Here is a 15,684-nt window from a genome sequence, read left to right on the forward strand (position 1 = left end):
CAAAGGACACAGGACACAGGACTAGGATACAGGACACAGGACACAGGACTACGACACAGGACACAGGACTAGGACAAAGGACACAGGACACAGGACACAGGAACAGGACACAGGACTATGACACAAGACTAGGACACAGGACTAAGACACAGGACACAGGACTAGGACACAGGACTAAGACACAGGACACAGGACTAGGACACAAGACACAGGACTAGGACACAGGACTAGGATACAGGACTAGGACACAGGACACAGGACACAGGACAAGGACACAGGACTAGGACACAGGACACAGGACACAGGACACAGGACTAGGACACAGGACTAGGACACAGTACACAGGACTAGGACAAAGGACACAGAACACAGGACTAGGACACAGGACTAGCACACAGGACTAGGACACAGGACTAGTACACAGGATACAGGACTAGGATACAGGTCTAGGACACAGGACACAGGACTAGGACACAGGACACAGGACAAGGACACAGGAGTAGGACACAGGACTAGGACAAAGGACACAGAACACAGGACTAGCACACAGGACTAGGACACAGGACTAGTACACAGACACAGGACACAGGACTAGGACACAGGACACAGGACACAGGACTAGGACACAGGACTAGGACAAAGGACACAGAACACAGGACTAGGACACAGGACTAGCACACAGGACTAGGACACAGGACTAGTACACAGGACACAGGACTAGGATACAGGTCTAGGACACAGGACACAGGACTAGGACACAGGACACAGGACACAGGACAAGGACACAGGAGTAGGACACAGGACTAGGACACAGGACTAGGACAAAGGACACAGAACACAGGACTAGCACACAGGACTAGGACACAGGACTAGTACACAGACACAGGACACAGGACTAGGACAAAGGACACAGGACACAGGACTAGGACACAGGACTAGGACACAGGACACAGGACTAGGACACAGACACAGGACTAGGATACAGGACTAGGACACAGGACTAGAACACAGAACACAGGACTAGGACACAGGACTAGGACACAGGACACAGGACTAGGACACAGGACACAGGACTAGGACACAGAACACAGGACTAGGACACAGGACTAGGACACAGAACACAGGACTAGGACACAGGACACAGGACTAGGACACAGGACACAGGACTAGGACACAGGACACAGGACTAGGACACACACTAGGACACATTTGCTGTCATATTTCATGCACTTGTACTTGCAGCCACTAGGGGGCTCTGTGTACCACCTGCTCTCTGGGCCTGTGTGTGTGTGTGTGTGTGTGTGTGCGTGTGTGTACGCGTGTGTGTGCATGCGTGTGTGTGCGTATGTGTGTGTGTGTGTATGTGTGTGTGTGTGTGTGTGTGTGTGTGTGTGTGTGTGTGTGTGTGTGTGTGTGTGTGCGTGTGTGTACGCGTGTGTGTGCATGCGTGTGTGTGCGTATGTGTGTGTGTGTGTATGTGTGTGTGTGTGTGTGTGTGTGTGTGTTCTGGCAATGCTTACTTAATGGGGACATCGCTCTGTTTACACTCTCTCTCTGACGGTATGGGGACAAAAAAGCAGGTCCCCTAAAGGGAAACCTTTTTAAATGCTAGTCAGATCCATTCTGAAGATGCCTAAGTGATTTTTAAGCTTTGGCCCATAAAACATGTTTACTGCTTAGTTTGAGTGTGAGACATTTGCACGGCAGCCCCCTCATCAGGCTGTAGATGGTACTGCACTCGCTGCTTTTTTTGAAATGGTCCTCAGTAGTCACGTACAAATTTGTGTGAATTATGCAAAATGATTTAAATGTGGTCTCCATGAAGCATATGAAGTCTTTTTCCCCAGGGTCCCCAGTAAGAATGATCAGCACATCCATCCATCCATCCAGAGATTTAAAGACGTGTATGAGCTAACTGGCCAGTGGACATTTGACCTACATTTTGATGCCTCCACAGCCTGTAGAAAGGCTGGTCCCCACAAGACATGATCACACACTTTGCTCCCCATTCCAAATGATAACCTGTGTGTGTGTGTGTGTGTGTGTGTGTGTGTGTGTGTGTGTGTGTGTGTGTGTGTGTGTGTGTGTGTGTGTGTGTGTTGTGTGTGTGTGTGTGTGTGTGTGTGTGTGTGTGTGTGTGTGTGTGTGTGTGTGTGTGTGTGTGTGTGTGTGTGTTCTTGTATTGCATGTAATAGAGAGCCAAATACTAGAGTCCGTGAACATTGCTCCAAAGTCAGGATTTTTTGTTGGTTTAATGTGCATACAGAAGTGAAGATTGACAGGTGCAAAGGCAGCAGTATATGATAACACAAGCTAAAGAAGGACTTCCCTATTCAACCCCGCCAGGAGAACAGCTGATTTGACCACTTCTGGTGTTGACGTAAGACCACCCATATGTGACCATAGGATGAACACATACACTACACTACTAAGACTATGGTGGCCATTAACTGTTAGCTTCTACAGCTGGGTTGTCCAAAGTGGGGGCCATCTATCAACATGAGGGTGGTCCCAAAAAGGAGGGATTTTTCACATAGAGCTGGTCCACAGTTCAACGACCAGGACGAAAACCACACTGTTCCTCCTGAATCCGAGGTTCGACTATCCGGCGTAGCCTCCTCTCCAGTACACCTGAATAGACCTTACCGGGAAGGCTGAGGAGTGTGATCCCACGATAGTTGGAACACACCCTCCGGTTCCCCTTCTTAAAGAGAGGAACCACCACCCCGGTCTGCCAATCCAGAGGTACCGCCCCCGATGTCCACGCGATGTTGCAGAGTCTTGTCAACCAAGACAGCCCCACAGAATCCAGAGCCTTAAGGAACTCCGGGTGGATCTCATCCACCCCCTTGCCACCGAGGAACTTTTTAACTACATTTACATTTAAAGCAATGTAGGTGGCACTGGGAGCAGGTGGGTAAAGTGTCTTGCCCAAGGACACAACGGCAGTGACTAGGATGGCGGAAGCGGGGATCGAACCTGGAACCCTCAAGTTGCTGGCACGGCCGCTCTACCAACCGAGCTATACCGCCCCAGGAACTGTTTCCTCATAGGAAGACGTGTTGGTGGGATTAAAGAGATCTTCGAAGTATTCCTTCCACCGATCCACAACATCCGCAGTCGAGGTCAGCAGAACACCATCCTCACCGTACACATTGTTGACAGTGCACTGCTTCCCTTTCCTGATGCGGCGGATGGTGGTCCAGAATCGCTTCGAAGCCGTCCGGAAGTCGTTTTCCCTGGCTTCCCCGAACTCCTCCCATGTCCGAGTTTTTGCCTCTGCGACCGCTGAAGCCGCACACCGCTTGGCCTGTCGGTACCTGTCCGCTGCCTCCGGAGTCCTACGAACTAAAAGAACCCGATAGGACTCTTTCTTTAGCTTGACGGCATCCTTCACCGCTGGTGTCCACAAGCGGGTTCTAGGATTACCGCCACGACAGGCACCAACTACCTTGCGGCCACAGCTCCAATCAGCCGCCCCGACAATAGAGGCGCGGAACATGGTCCACTCGGACTCAATGTCCAGCACCTCCCTCGTGGCATGTTCAAAGTTCTTCCGGAGGTGGGAATTGAAACTCTCTCTGACAGGGGACTCTGCCAGACGTTCCCAGCAAACCCTCACAATGCGTTTGGGGCTGCCAGGTCTGTCTGGCATTCTCCCCCACCATCGCAGACAACTCACCACCAGTTGGTGATCGGTAGAAAGCTCCGCCTCTCTCTTCACCCGAGTGTCCAAAACATGAGGCCGCAAATCCGATGACACAACTACAAAGTCGATCATGGAACTCCGGCCTGGAGTGTCCTGGTGCCAAGTGCACATATGGACACTCATATGTTTGAACATGGTGTTTGTTGTGGACAATCTGTGACGAGCACAAAAGTCCAATAACAAAACACCACTCGGGTTCAGATCCGGGCGGCCATTCTTCCCAATCACGCCTCTCCAGGTTTCACTGTCGTTGCCAACATGAGCGTTGAATTCCCCCAGTAGGACAAGGGAACACCCTGGGGAGCACTTTCCAGTACTCCCTCGAGTGTATCCAAAAAGGGTGGGTACTCTGAACTGCTGTTTGGTGCATAAGCACAAACAACAGTCAGGACCCGTCCCCCCACCTGAAGGCAGAGGGAGGCTACCGTCTCGTCCACTGGGTTGAACTCCAACGTGCAGGCTCTGAGCCGGGGGGGGCAACAAGAATTGCTGCCCCAGCCCGTCGCCTCTCACTGCGTGCAACGCCAGAGTGGAAGAGAGTCCAGCCCCTCTCGAGAGAACTGAGCCCTTGCTGTGCGTCGAAGTGAGTTCGACTATATCCAGCCGGAACTTCTCCACCTCGCGCACTAGCTCAGGCTCCTTCCCCTCCAGCGAGGTGACATTCCATGTCCCAAGAGCTAGCTTATGTAGCCGAGGATCAGACCGCCAAGTGCCCTGCCTTCGGCTGACGCCCAGCTCACACTGCACCCGACCTCTATGGCCCCTCCCATGAGTGGTGAGCCCATTGGAGGGGGGACCCACGTTGCCTCTTCGGGCTGTGCCCGGCCGGGCCCCATGGGGACAGGCCCAGCCACTAGGCGCTCGCCATCGTGCCCCAACTCCGGGCCTGGCTCCAGAGGGGGGCCCCGGTGACCCGCGTCTGGGCGAGGGAAGTCTCGGTTGTTGTATTTCCATAGAAGTCTTCAAGCTGCTCTTTGTCTGATCCCTCACCTAGGACCAGTTTGTCTTGGGAGACCCTACCAGGGGGCATAGAATCCCCTGGACAACATAGCTCCTAGGATCATTGGGACACGCAAACTCCTCTACCACCATAAGGTGGCAGCTCAGAGAGGAGTTTATGTCAAATGATTACTTTTTAATGCAAAATGGTGACATTTGTCATATAAAATTATTACTTTTATCACAATATTGCCATTTTTTTTGTTGTTCTTGTAAAATAGCGAACTTTTTTGAGGAAAATGATGACTTTTGTCATAATTTTGCCAAGTGAAATTCAGAATATTATTATAATATTGCCCCAATTTTAAAGTTTTCTTATAACATTGTGACTTTTGTCGAGTAAAATTATGACTCCTTTTAATAAAATTGTTCAAATGTTAAGCTTTTCTTGTAAAACTGCGACTGTTATTGAGTAAAATTCCAACATTTATCATACTGTTGCACAAATGTTCAGTTTTTCTTGTAAAATTTTGATTTGCGTTGGGTAAAATGACGACTTTTATTATAATACTGCCAAAATTAAACGTTTTTCTTGTGAAATTCCAACTAATTTTTCACAACAAGCTGTTTTATATTTGCATAGTATGTATATATTATTCATGTTGTAAATACACTTCTTTATACATCTAGAAATAGCTGGTCCTAAAGAGGAAGATATTTCTCTCAGGTCTCAAGAAGGTAACAAATACAAGAATGTATATATGTGTGTGTGTGTGTGTGTGTGTGTGTGTGTGTGTGTGTGTGTGTGTGTGTGTGTGTGTGTGTGTGTGTGTGTGTGTGTGACAAAGTGTGGCAAACGTTTCCTTTTCCTTTTTTAGTGCACAACAAGCTAAAGAGCAGTACAGTACAACAATGTGTGTGTGTGTGTGTGTGTGTGTGTGTGTGTGTGTGTGTGTGTGTGTGTGTGTGTGTGTGTGTGTGTGTGTGTGTGTGTGTGTGTGTGTGTGTGTGTGTGTGTACTTTTATTAGGGCTGTCAAAGTTAAGGCGATAATAACGCATTAACTATAAGGTCCTTTGACAGCCATTTTTTTTTTTGACCCTCAGCCCGTTCCATAGATTGAGGAAATATTAATAAATATTAATATTTCATGTTCACACTGGTAAACTTTGTTATTTTTTGCAAATAATCATTAACTTAGAATTTAATGGCAGCAACACATTGCAAAAAAGTTGTCAGAGGGGTATTTTTACCACTGTGTTACACGGCCTTTCCTTTTAACAACACTCAGTAAAGGTTTGGGAACTGAGAAGACACATTTTTGAAGTGGAATTCTTTCCCATTCTTGCTTGTTGTTCAACAGTCTCCCTTCTCATATTTTAGCCTTCATACATTTTCAATGTCTGGACGACAGGCAGGCCAGTCTAGTACCCACACTCTTTTACTATGAAGCCACGCTGTTGTAACAGTCTTGCTGAAATAAGCAGGGGCGTCCAAGATAACGTTGCTTGGATGGCAACATATGTTGCTCCAAAAGCTGTATACACCTTTCAGCATTAATGGTGCCTTCACAGATGTGTAAGTTACCCATGCCTTGGCCACTAATACACCCCCATACCATCACACATGCTGCCTTTTACACTTTCACCCTAGAACAGTCCCCATGGTTCTTTTCCTCTTTGGTCCGGAGGACACGACGTCCACCGTTTCCAAAAACAATTTGAAATGTGGACTCGTCAGACCACAGAACACTTTTCCACTTTGTATCAGTCCATCTTAGATGAGCTCGGGCCCAGCGAAGTGTTTCTGGGTGTTGTTGATAAATGGCTTTGGCTTTGCATAGTAGAGTTTTAACTTGCACTTACAGATGTAGCGACCAACTGTAGTTACTGACAGTGGTTTTCTGAAGTGTTCCTGAGTCCATGTGGTGATATCCTTTACACACTGATGTCGCTTGTTGATGCAGTAGCGCCTGAGGGATCCAAGGTGCGTAATATTATGGCTTACGTGCAGTGATTTCTCCAGATTCTCTGAACCTTTTGATGATATTACGGAGCGTAGATGGTGAAATCCCTAAATTCCTTGCAATAGCTGCTTGAGAAATGTTGTTCTTAAACAATTTGCTCAGGCATTTGTTGACAAAGTGGTGACCCTCGCCCCGTCCTTGTTTGTGAATGACTGAGCATTTCATGGAAGCTGCTTTTATACCCAATCATGGCACCCACCTGTTCCCAATTAGCCTGTTCACCTGTGGGATGTTCCAAATAAGTCTTTGATGAGCATTCCTCAACTTTCTCACTCTTTTTTGCCACTTGTGCCAGCTTTTTTGAAACATGTTGCAGGCATCAAATTCCAAATGAGCTAATATTTGCAAAAAATAAGAAAGTTTCTCAGTGTGAACATGAAATATCTTGTCTTTGCAGTCTATTCAATTGAATATAAGTTGAAAAGGATTTGTTGTATTCTCTTTTTATTTACCATTTACACAACGTGACAACTTCTCTGCTTCTGGGGTTTGTACATATACATCTACATGTACAAACCCCGTTTCCATATGAGTTGGGAAAATGTGTTGGATGTAAATATAAACGGAATACAATGATTTGCAAATCCTTTTCAAGCCATATTCAGTTGAATATGCTACAAAGACAACATATTTGATGTTCAAACTCATAAACTTTATTTTTTTTTGCAAATAATAATTAACTTAGAATTTCATGGCTGCAACACGTGCCAAAGTAGTTGGGAAAGGGCATGTTCACCACTGTGTTACATGGCCTTTCCTTTTAACAACACTCAGTAAAGGTTTGGGAACTGAGGAGACACATTTTTGAAGCTTCTCAGGTGGAATTCTTTCCCATTCTTGCTTGATGTACAGCTTAAGTTGTTCAACAGTCCGGGGGTCTCCGTTGTGCTATTTTAGGCTTCATAATGCGCCACACATTTTCAATGGGAGACAGGTCTGGACTACAGGCAGGCCAGTCTAGTACCCGCACTCTTTTACTATGAAGCCACGTTGATGTAACACGTGGCTTGGCATTGTCTTGCTGAAATAAGCAGGGGCGTCCATGGTAACGTTGCTTGGATGGCAACATATGTTGCTCCAAAACCTGTATGTACCTTTCAGCATTAATGGCGCCTTCACAGATGTGTAAGTTACCCATGTCTTGGCCACTAATACACCCCCATACCATCACACATGCTGGCTTTTCAACTTTGCGCCTATAACAATCCGGATGGTTCTTTTCCTCTTTGGTCCGGAGGACACGACGTCCACAGTTTCCAAAAACAATTTGAAATGTGGACTCGTCAGACCACAGAACACTTTTCCACTTTGTATCAGTCCATCTTAGATGAGATCAGGCCCAGCGAAGCCGACGGCGTTTCTGGGTGTTGTTGATAAACGGTTTTCGCCTTGCATAGGAGAGTTTTAACTTGCACTTACAGATGTAGCGACCAACTGTAGTCACTGACAGTGGGTTTCTGAAGTGTTCCTGAGCCAATGTGGTTATATCCTTTACACACTGATGTCACTTGTTGATGCAGTACAGCCTGAGGGATCGAAGGTCACGAGCTTAGCTGCTTACGTGCAGTGATTTCTCCAGATTCTCTGAACCCTTTGATGATATTACGGACCGTAGATGGTGAAATCCCTAAATTCCTTGCAATAGCTGGTTGAGAAAGGTTTTTCTTAAACTGTTCAACAATTTGCTCACGCATTTGTTGACAAAGTGGTGACCCTCGCCCCATCCTTGTTTGTGAATGACTGAGCATTTCATGGATTCTACTTTTACACCCAATCATGGCACCCACCTGTTCCCAATTAGCCTGTTCACCTGTGGGATGTTCCAAATAAGTGTTTGATGAGCATTCCTCAACTTTATCAGTATTTATTGACACCTTTCCCAACTTCTTTGTCACGTGTTGCTGCCATCAAATTCTAATGTTAATGATTATTTGCAAAAAAAAAAAATGTTTATCAGTTTGAACATCAAATATGTTGTCTTTGTAGCATATTCAACTGAATATCGGTTGGAAATGATTTGCAAATCATTGTATTCCGTTTATATTTACATCTGACACAATTTCCCAACTCGTATGGAAACGGGGTTTGTACATATAAATGTACATATTAGACTTCCTTTTATTGTCATTCAAATTTGAACTTTACAGTACAAGAAAGATACGTGTGTGTGTGTGTGTGTGTGTGTGTGTGTGTGTGTGTGTGTGTGTGTGTGTGTGTGTGTGTGTGTGTGTGTGTGTGTGTGTGTGTGTGTGTGAGAGAGTGAGCGAGAGACTCACCACTTTCCAGCGGTCTTTGACCATGCAGTTAGGCGGCAGGATGTCGGCCTGCTCAGTCGTCCCGTTCATGTTGGCGTTGTCCTGGTGGGCGGGGCCTAGGCACTGCATCTGCCAGCCAGACAGAACGCGAGCAGCTCCCAGCTTGAAAGAGCCATTTATCTGCGGGGGGGACACACAGTCATAGTCAGTACAACAGTGAGCAGAGTGAGTGTGTGTGTGTAGCGGTGGTGGTGGGGGGTAGGTGGGTGGGTTGCACGCTCCAACCTGAGCGTTGAGGCGTTGTAACAGAACGCCGCCATCACAAGCCATTCAGTAGGTTACGGGCTGGGGGTGGGGGGTGCAATGGTATTGGCAGCAAATATCCATTACATGTGAAGTAGGGGGAGGAGCCTATATGAGCCGGCTTTGAGTCCGTACTTCCATGATCCTGATGGGGGCGCTACACACTTCCTCTAAACGCTGCGAGCGCCCCCGCAGGAGCAGAGCATGCTGATGTCCATGCAGTGTCACGCGCGTGCACAGCGTCCAATCAGAGCCACTCTGATGGAGAGAGGAGGGGCTTCTCTGGATCGGCAGCCCCATCGGCCAATCATCGCAGAGGGGCGGGACCACAGAGTTTCCTCTTTCAATACAAAAAGGATGCCGTGGTTGTTTACATGAGCATCCACATTTAGCTGGTGATGCACAGGAACTCTGTGGTCGTGACACATCACCCTTTGACCTATGGGGGGGGGGGGGGGGGGGGGCACAGGGGTGGGGTGGGGGGGGGCGTGCCGTGCCAAAAGCGCTTAGCATCGGTCCTGCTGACGTCATTCCCAGCTCACCATCCTTCTGACGCCTTACAACAAATCCTCAGACAGCCTACGATCCAAAACAGACGGCAGTTAGCCCCGCCCACACCTCATGACATCATCACCATGACATCATGCTGGAGCAGTCGCACACAAACAGCCGCCATTTTTCTTCCTTTCGGTCTCATCTTCAACACCAAGCCCTGTCACACACCACACCTTCTGCAGGGGGCGCTCTAATGAAGAGAGTGCGGCCAACTCGAGGAGAGGCGCCATGTTTGCTACCAACTCGTTGTCACCTTACTTTTTCTGAGGACATCTACATATAGTTGTAAACATACTTACATGCACTGTGCTGCTACATTCCTGCAACACGCCTCAATAAACGCAAATAAGCTACTAGAAGAGGCAAATCCCGAAGGAAGTGCTGAAGTTGAAGTGAAATGCTGACAGAATGTAGTATGAATAGTTGCAATGATGGAATGGTTTGAATGTTGAAGGGTTTGAATTTCCAGGAAAACCGGAATTTGGTTTTGGAACTTGGGAACGTGTTAGTTTGAATGTCCAGGATGAGTGGAATGTGTTGATGTTGGAATGCTTTGAATAGCTTGAAAAATGTGGGAATTGTGCAACTTGGAAAAATGTCCCATTCATTTCAATGGGAACGTCCTGGAAATTTGGGAATTTGGGGAAAAGCGGGATTTTTTTGGAAAATGATTAGGAGCATGAATATCCTGGATGAGCTGAATTGGTTGGTGTTGGAATTTTTTTAATCAGTCAAGAAATGTTGAAGTAGTAACTGTTTTTAATTGAAAAATACGGAATTTAGGGAAAACCGGGAATTTTTCACGTTCTTAAACCAACTTGGTTTTTGTGTACTGACTAAGAGGAATGTTTTGACAGTGGAACGGTTGAAGTGGGTTGAAAAATGTGAAAGGAGTCATCGCACTGAAAAAGGTTGGAAATAAGGTTAGAAAGAACCCAGGTATTCCTGGAAATTTGTTGAACGTGGAGAATGGTAGTTTATGTTGAAGGTGGAATGGTTTGAATAGCTTGAAAAATGTGGGAATTGTGCAACTTGGGAAAATGTCCCATTCATTTCAATGGGAACGTCCTGGAAATTTGGGAATTTGGGGAAAAGCGGGATTTTTTTGGAAAATGATTAGGAGCATGAATATCCTGGATGAGCTGAATTGGTTGGTGTTGGAATTTTTTAAATCAGTCAAGAAATGTTGAAGTAGTAACAGTTTTTAATTGAGAAATACGGAATTTAGGGAAAACCGGGAATTTTTCAAGTTCTTAAACCAACTTGGTTTTTGTGTACTGACTAAGAGGAATGTTTTGACAGTGGAACGGTTGAAGTGGGTTGAAAAATGTGAAAGGAGTCATCGCACTGAAAAAGGTTGGAAATAAGGTTAGAAAGAACCCAGGTATTCCTGGAAATTTGTTGAACGTGGAGAATGGTAGTTTATGTTGAAGGTGGAATGGTTTGAATAGCTTGAAAAATGTGGGAATTGTGCAACTTGGAAAAATGTCCCATTCATTTCAATGGGAACGTCCTGGAAATTTGGGAATTTGGGGAAAAGCAGGATTTTTTTGGAAAATGATTAGGAGCATGAATATCCTGGATGAGCTGAATTGGTTGGTGTTGGAATTTTTTTAATCAGTCAAGAAATGTTGAAGTAGTAACTGTTTTTAATTGAAAAATACGGAATTTAGGGAAAACTGGGAATTTTTCAAGTTCTTAAACCAACTTGGTTTTTGTGTACTGACTAAGAGGAATGTTTTGACAGTGGAACGGTTGAAGTGGGTTGAAAAATGTGAAAGGAGTCATCGCACTGAAAAAGGTTGGAAATAAGGTTAGAAAGAACCCAGGAATTCCTGGAAATTTGTTGAACGTGGAGAATGGTAGTTTGTGTTGAAGGTGGAATGGTTTGAATAGCTTGAAAAATGTGGGAATTGTGGAAGTTTGAAAAATGGATCATTCATTTTGAATGGGGAAAATGTCCCTAAAAACTGGGAAATTCTAGGAAATCCGGGATTTTTTTGTTATAATTGCTGAAAGAGAGCACACAATTCCTGAACAGGCAGAATATTTTGAAGTTGGAACAGTTTGAATTGGATACAAAATGTGGGAATTGTGGAACTTTGAAAAATGTCCCATTGTTTTCAATGGGAATTTCATGGAAATTTGTGAATTTCGGGAAAAGAGGGAATTATTTGGAAAATGCTAAAAAAAAAAAAGTAATGTCCTGAATGGTTGGTGTTGGAATTTTTCAAATCGGTGGAGAAATGTTGAAGTTGTAACATGTTGAATTGAGAAATAGTATTACGGAATTCCTGAAAATTTGTGAAAACCGGGAATTTTTCTTCGTTTTTTTGTCCTGTTTAAGAGAAAAGTTTTGACGGTGAAGTGGTTTGAAAAATGTGGGCGGAGTCGTCGCCAGAATAAAGGGTGGAAATAGGGTTATGGAATTCTGGAAAATCCTGGAATTTTTTGGAACTTGAAAAAAGGGAAGTTTAAATTTCCAGGATGGTGGAATGTGTTGAAGGTGGAATGGTTTGAATAGGTTGAAAAATGTGGAAATGGTGGAAGTTTGAAAAATGGCCACTTCATTTTGAATGGGAAAAAATGTCCGGGAAAAGCTGGAATTCTGGGAAATCTGGGAATTTTTGGAATTTGTCAAGGGAAAGCCCGCCATTCCCGAATAGGCTGAACATTTTGAAGTTGGAACGCTTTGAATCGGATGAAAAATGTGGAAGGTAGAGCGTGCCAAAAAATAAGAAGAAAAATAAGAAGAAAAATAAGAAGAAAAATTAGAAGAAGAAGAAGAAGAAGCACAAGAAGAAGGAGAAGGAGAAGAAGAGGAAGAAGAAGAAGAAAAAGAAGGAGAAGGTAGGAGAGTTAACATACTTGTAAATGTATCACATGAGTTGTAAATGCTAAGTAAAGAAATGAGTGATCATTAGCTTTACAATCTACAATATTAGCTCAGATGCTAGAAAAAAACATTAGCTTGCTAACATTAGCATGCTAACAGTCGAAGAGCTACCCTACTTCCAAGATGGAGGCAAGTAACGAAATACATGTTTATTAGATTAAAAAATATGAAATTAAGTAAAAATGCAACATTAAAACATTAACATGCTAACATTAGCATAGTAACATTAACATGCTGACATTAGCATGGTAACATTAGCATGCTAACATTAGCATGGTAACAATAACATGCTGACATTAGCATGGTAACAATAACATGCTAACATTAGCATGGTAACAGTGAAACAGCTAGCATACAAAAATCCAACATTATTAGATTTAATATGTTTTGGAGCAGCCTTCACACAATGATAATAATAATAATAATAATGATAATAATAATAATAATAATAATACTAACAATAAAAATAATAATAATAATAATAATAACAATAACAATAACAATAATACCAATAACAATATTAATAAACCCAACAACAACAATAATAATAATAAGAATAATAACATATAGAAGAATTGATTTAGCCTCATTCAGACAACATCTTCATCATCTTTGGCAGAAATGGTGACTTTTGTGTGTCTGCCTCCAATCTATTTGTGTTGCAAACACATAGCACAGGCTCAAAGTTGGTAGCAAAGATGGCGCCCTGTAGTCACCTGACTGCCTTCTGACCAATCATAGTGGAGATAGCCAGTTATACACCACTCTGCAGCGGCTGCTGCCTTGGCGGAGGTCGCCAACCAGTAGAAACAGTGGAATGTTGGAAATGAACACCCTTGAAAGTACACACTTTTTTACACACACATTTTTCTTGAACCCACACACACATCTAAATACAGAATTGTTCTTGAACACACGCACACATCTAAATACAGAATTGTTCTTGAAAACACGCACACATCTAAATACAGAATTGTTCTTGAACACACACACATCTAAATACAGAATTGTTCTTGAACACACATCTAAATACAGAATTGTTCTTGAACACATGCACACATCTAAATACAGAATTGTTCTTGAACACACACACACACATCTAAATAAAGAATTGTTCTTGAACACACATCTAAATACAGAATTGTTTTTGAACACATGCACACATCTAAATACAGAATTGTTCTTCAACACATGCACACATCTAAATACAGAATTGTTCTTGAACACACACACACATCTAAATACAGAATTGTTTTTGAACACACACATATCTAAATACAGAATTGTTCTTGAACACATGCACACATCTAAATACAGAATTGTTTTTGAACACACGCACACATCTAAATACAGAATTGTTTTTGAACACACGCATATCTAAATACATAATTGTTCTTGAACACTCACACACATCTAAATACAGAATTGTTCTTGAACACACACACACATCTAAATACAGAATTGTTCTTTTACACATTCACACATCTAAATACAGAATTGTTGTTGAAACCACACAAATATCTAAATACAGAATTGTTCTTCAACACACACACACACACACACACACCTAAATACAGAATTGTTTTTGAACACATGCACACATCTAAATACAGAATTGTTCTTGAACACACACACACATCTAAATACAGAATTGTTCTTGAAAACACGCACACATCTAAATACAGAATTGTTCTTGAACACACACATCTAAATACAGAATTGTTCTTGAACACACATCTAAATACAGAATTGTTCTTGAACCCACGCACACATCTAATTACAGAATTGTTCTTGAACACACATCTAAATACAGAATTGTTCTTAAAAACACGTACACATCTAAATACAGAATTGTTCTTGAACACACGCACACATCTAAATACAGAATTGTTCTTTTACACATTCACACATCTAAATACAGAATTGTTGTTGAAACCACACAAATATCTAAATACAGAATTGTTCTTCAACACACACACACACACACACACACACCTAAATACAGAATTGTTTTTGAACACATGCACACATCTAAATACAGAATTGTTCTTGAACACACACACACATCTAAATACAGAATTGTTCTTGAAAACACGCACACATCTAAATACAGAATTGTTCTTGAACACACACATCTAAATACAGAATTGTTCTTGAACACACATCTAAATACAGAATTGTTCTTGAACCCACGCACACATCTAATTACAGAATTGTTCTTGAACACACATCTAAATACAGAATTGTTCTTAAAAACACGCACACATCTAAATACAGAATTGTTCTTGAAAACACGCACACATCTAAATACGGAATTGTTCTTGAACACACATCTAAATACAGAATGGTTTTTGAACACATGCACACATCTAAATACAGAATTGTTCTTCAACACATGCACACATCTAAATACAGAATTGTTCTTGAACACACGCACACATCTAAATACAGAATTGTTTTTGAACACATGCACACATCTAAATACAGAATTGTTCTTGAACACACATCTAAATACAGAATTGTTCTTGAACACACATATAAATACAGAATTGTTCTTGAACACACACACAGATCTAAAACCAGAATTGTTCTTGAAAACACACACACATCTAAATACAGAATTGTTCTTGAACACACATATAAATACAGAATTGTTCTTGAACACACATCTAAATACAGAATTGTTCTTGAACACACACACACAGATCTAAATACAGAATTGTTCTTGAAAACACTAACACATCTCAATACAGAATTTTTCTTGAACACACATCTAAATACAGAATTGTTCTTGAAAACGCGCACACATCTAAATACAGAATTGTTCTTGAACACATGCACACATCTAAATACAGAATTGTTCTTCAATACACACACACACATCTAAATACAGAATTGTTCTTGAACACATGCACATATCTAAATACAGAATTGTTCTTCAATACACACACACATCTAAATACAGAATTGTTCTTGAAAACGCGCACACATCTAAATACAGA

The 15,684-nt window shown here is 42.9% G+C and overlaps 1 protein-coding gene across 3 annotated transcripts in view; it reads right to left on the reverse strand.

Annotated features, from left to right (window-relative positions):
* The window catches only part of ttbk1a (tau tubulin kinase 1a), a 45,035-nt gene that overhangs the window by 26,402 nt on the left and 2,949 nt on the right, over positions 1–15,684 (reverse strand). For 2 of the 3 annotated variants that reach the window (XM_061987977.2, XM_061987978.2), the window contains exon 2: positions 8,950–9,108. In XM_061987977.2, coding sequence (XP_061843961.2) covers positions 8,950–9,057 — 108 coding nt within the window. In that variant the 5' untranslated portion in view covers positions 9,058–9,108. Of the gene's footprint in view, positions 1–8,949; positions 9,109–9,773; positions 9,794–15,684 lie in introns of those variants that run through there. The other variant, XM_061987976.2, reaches the window with a different exon arrangement.

The sequence above is a fragment of the Nerophis lumbriciformis genome, linkage group LG27 (genome assembly GCF_033978685.3).
Source record: "Nerophis lumbriciformis linkage group LG27, RoL_Nlum_v2.1, whole genome shotgun sequence".
Taxonomy (NCBI): Eukaryota; Metazoa; Chordata; class Actinopteri; order Syngnathiformes; family Syngnathidae; genus Nerophis; species Nerophis lumbriciformis.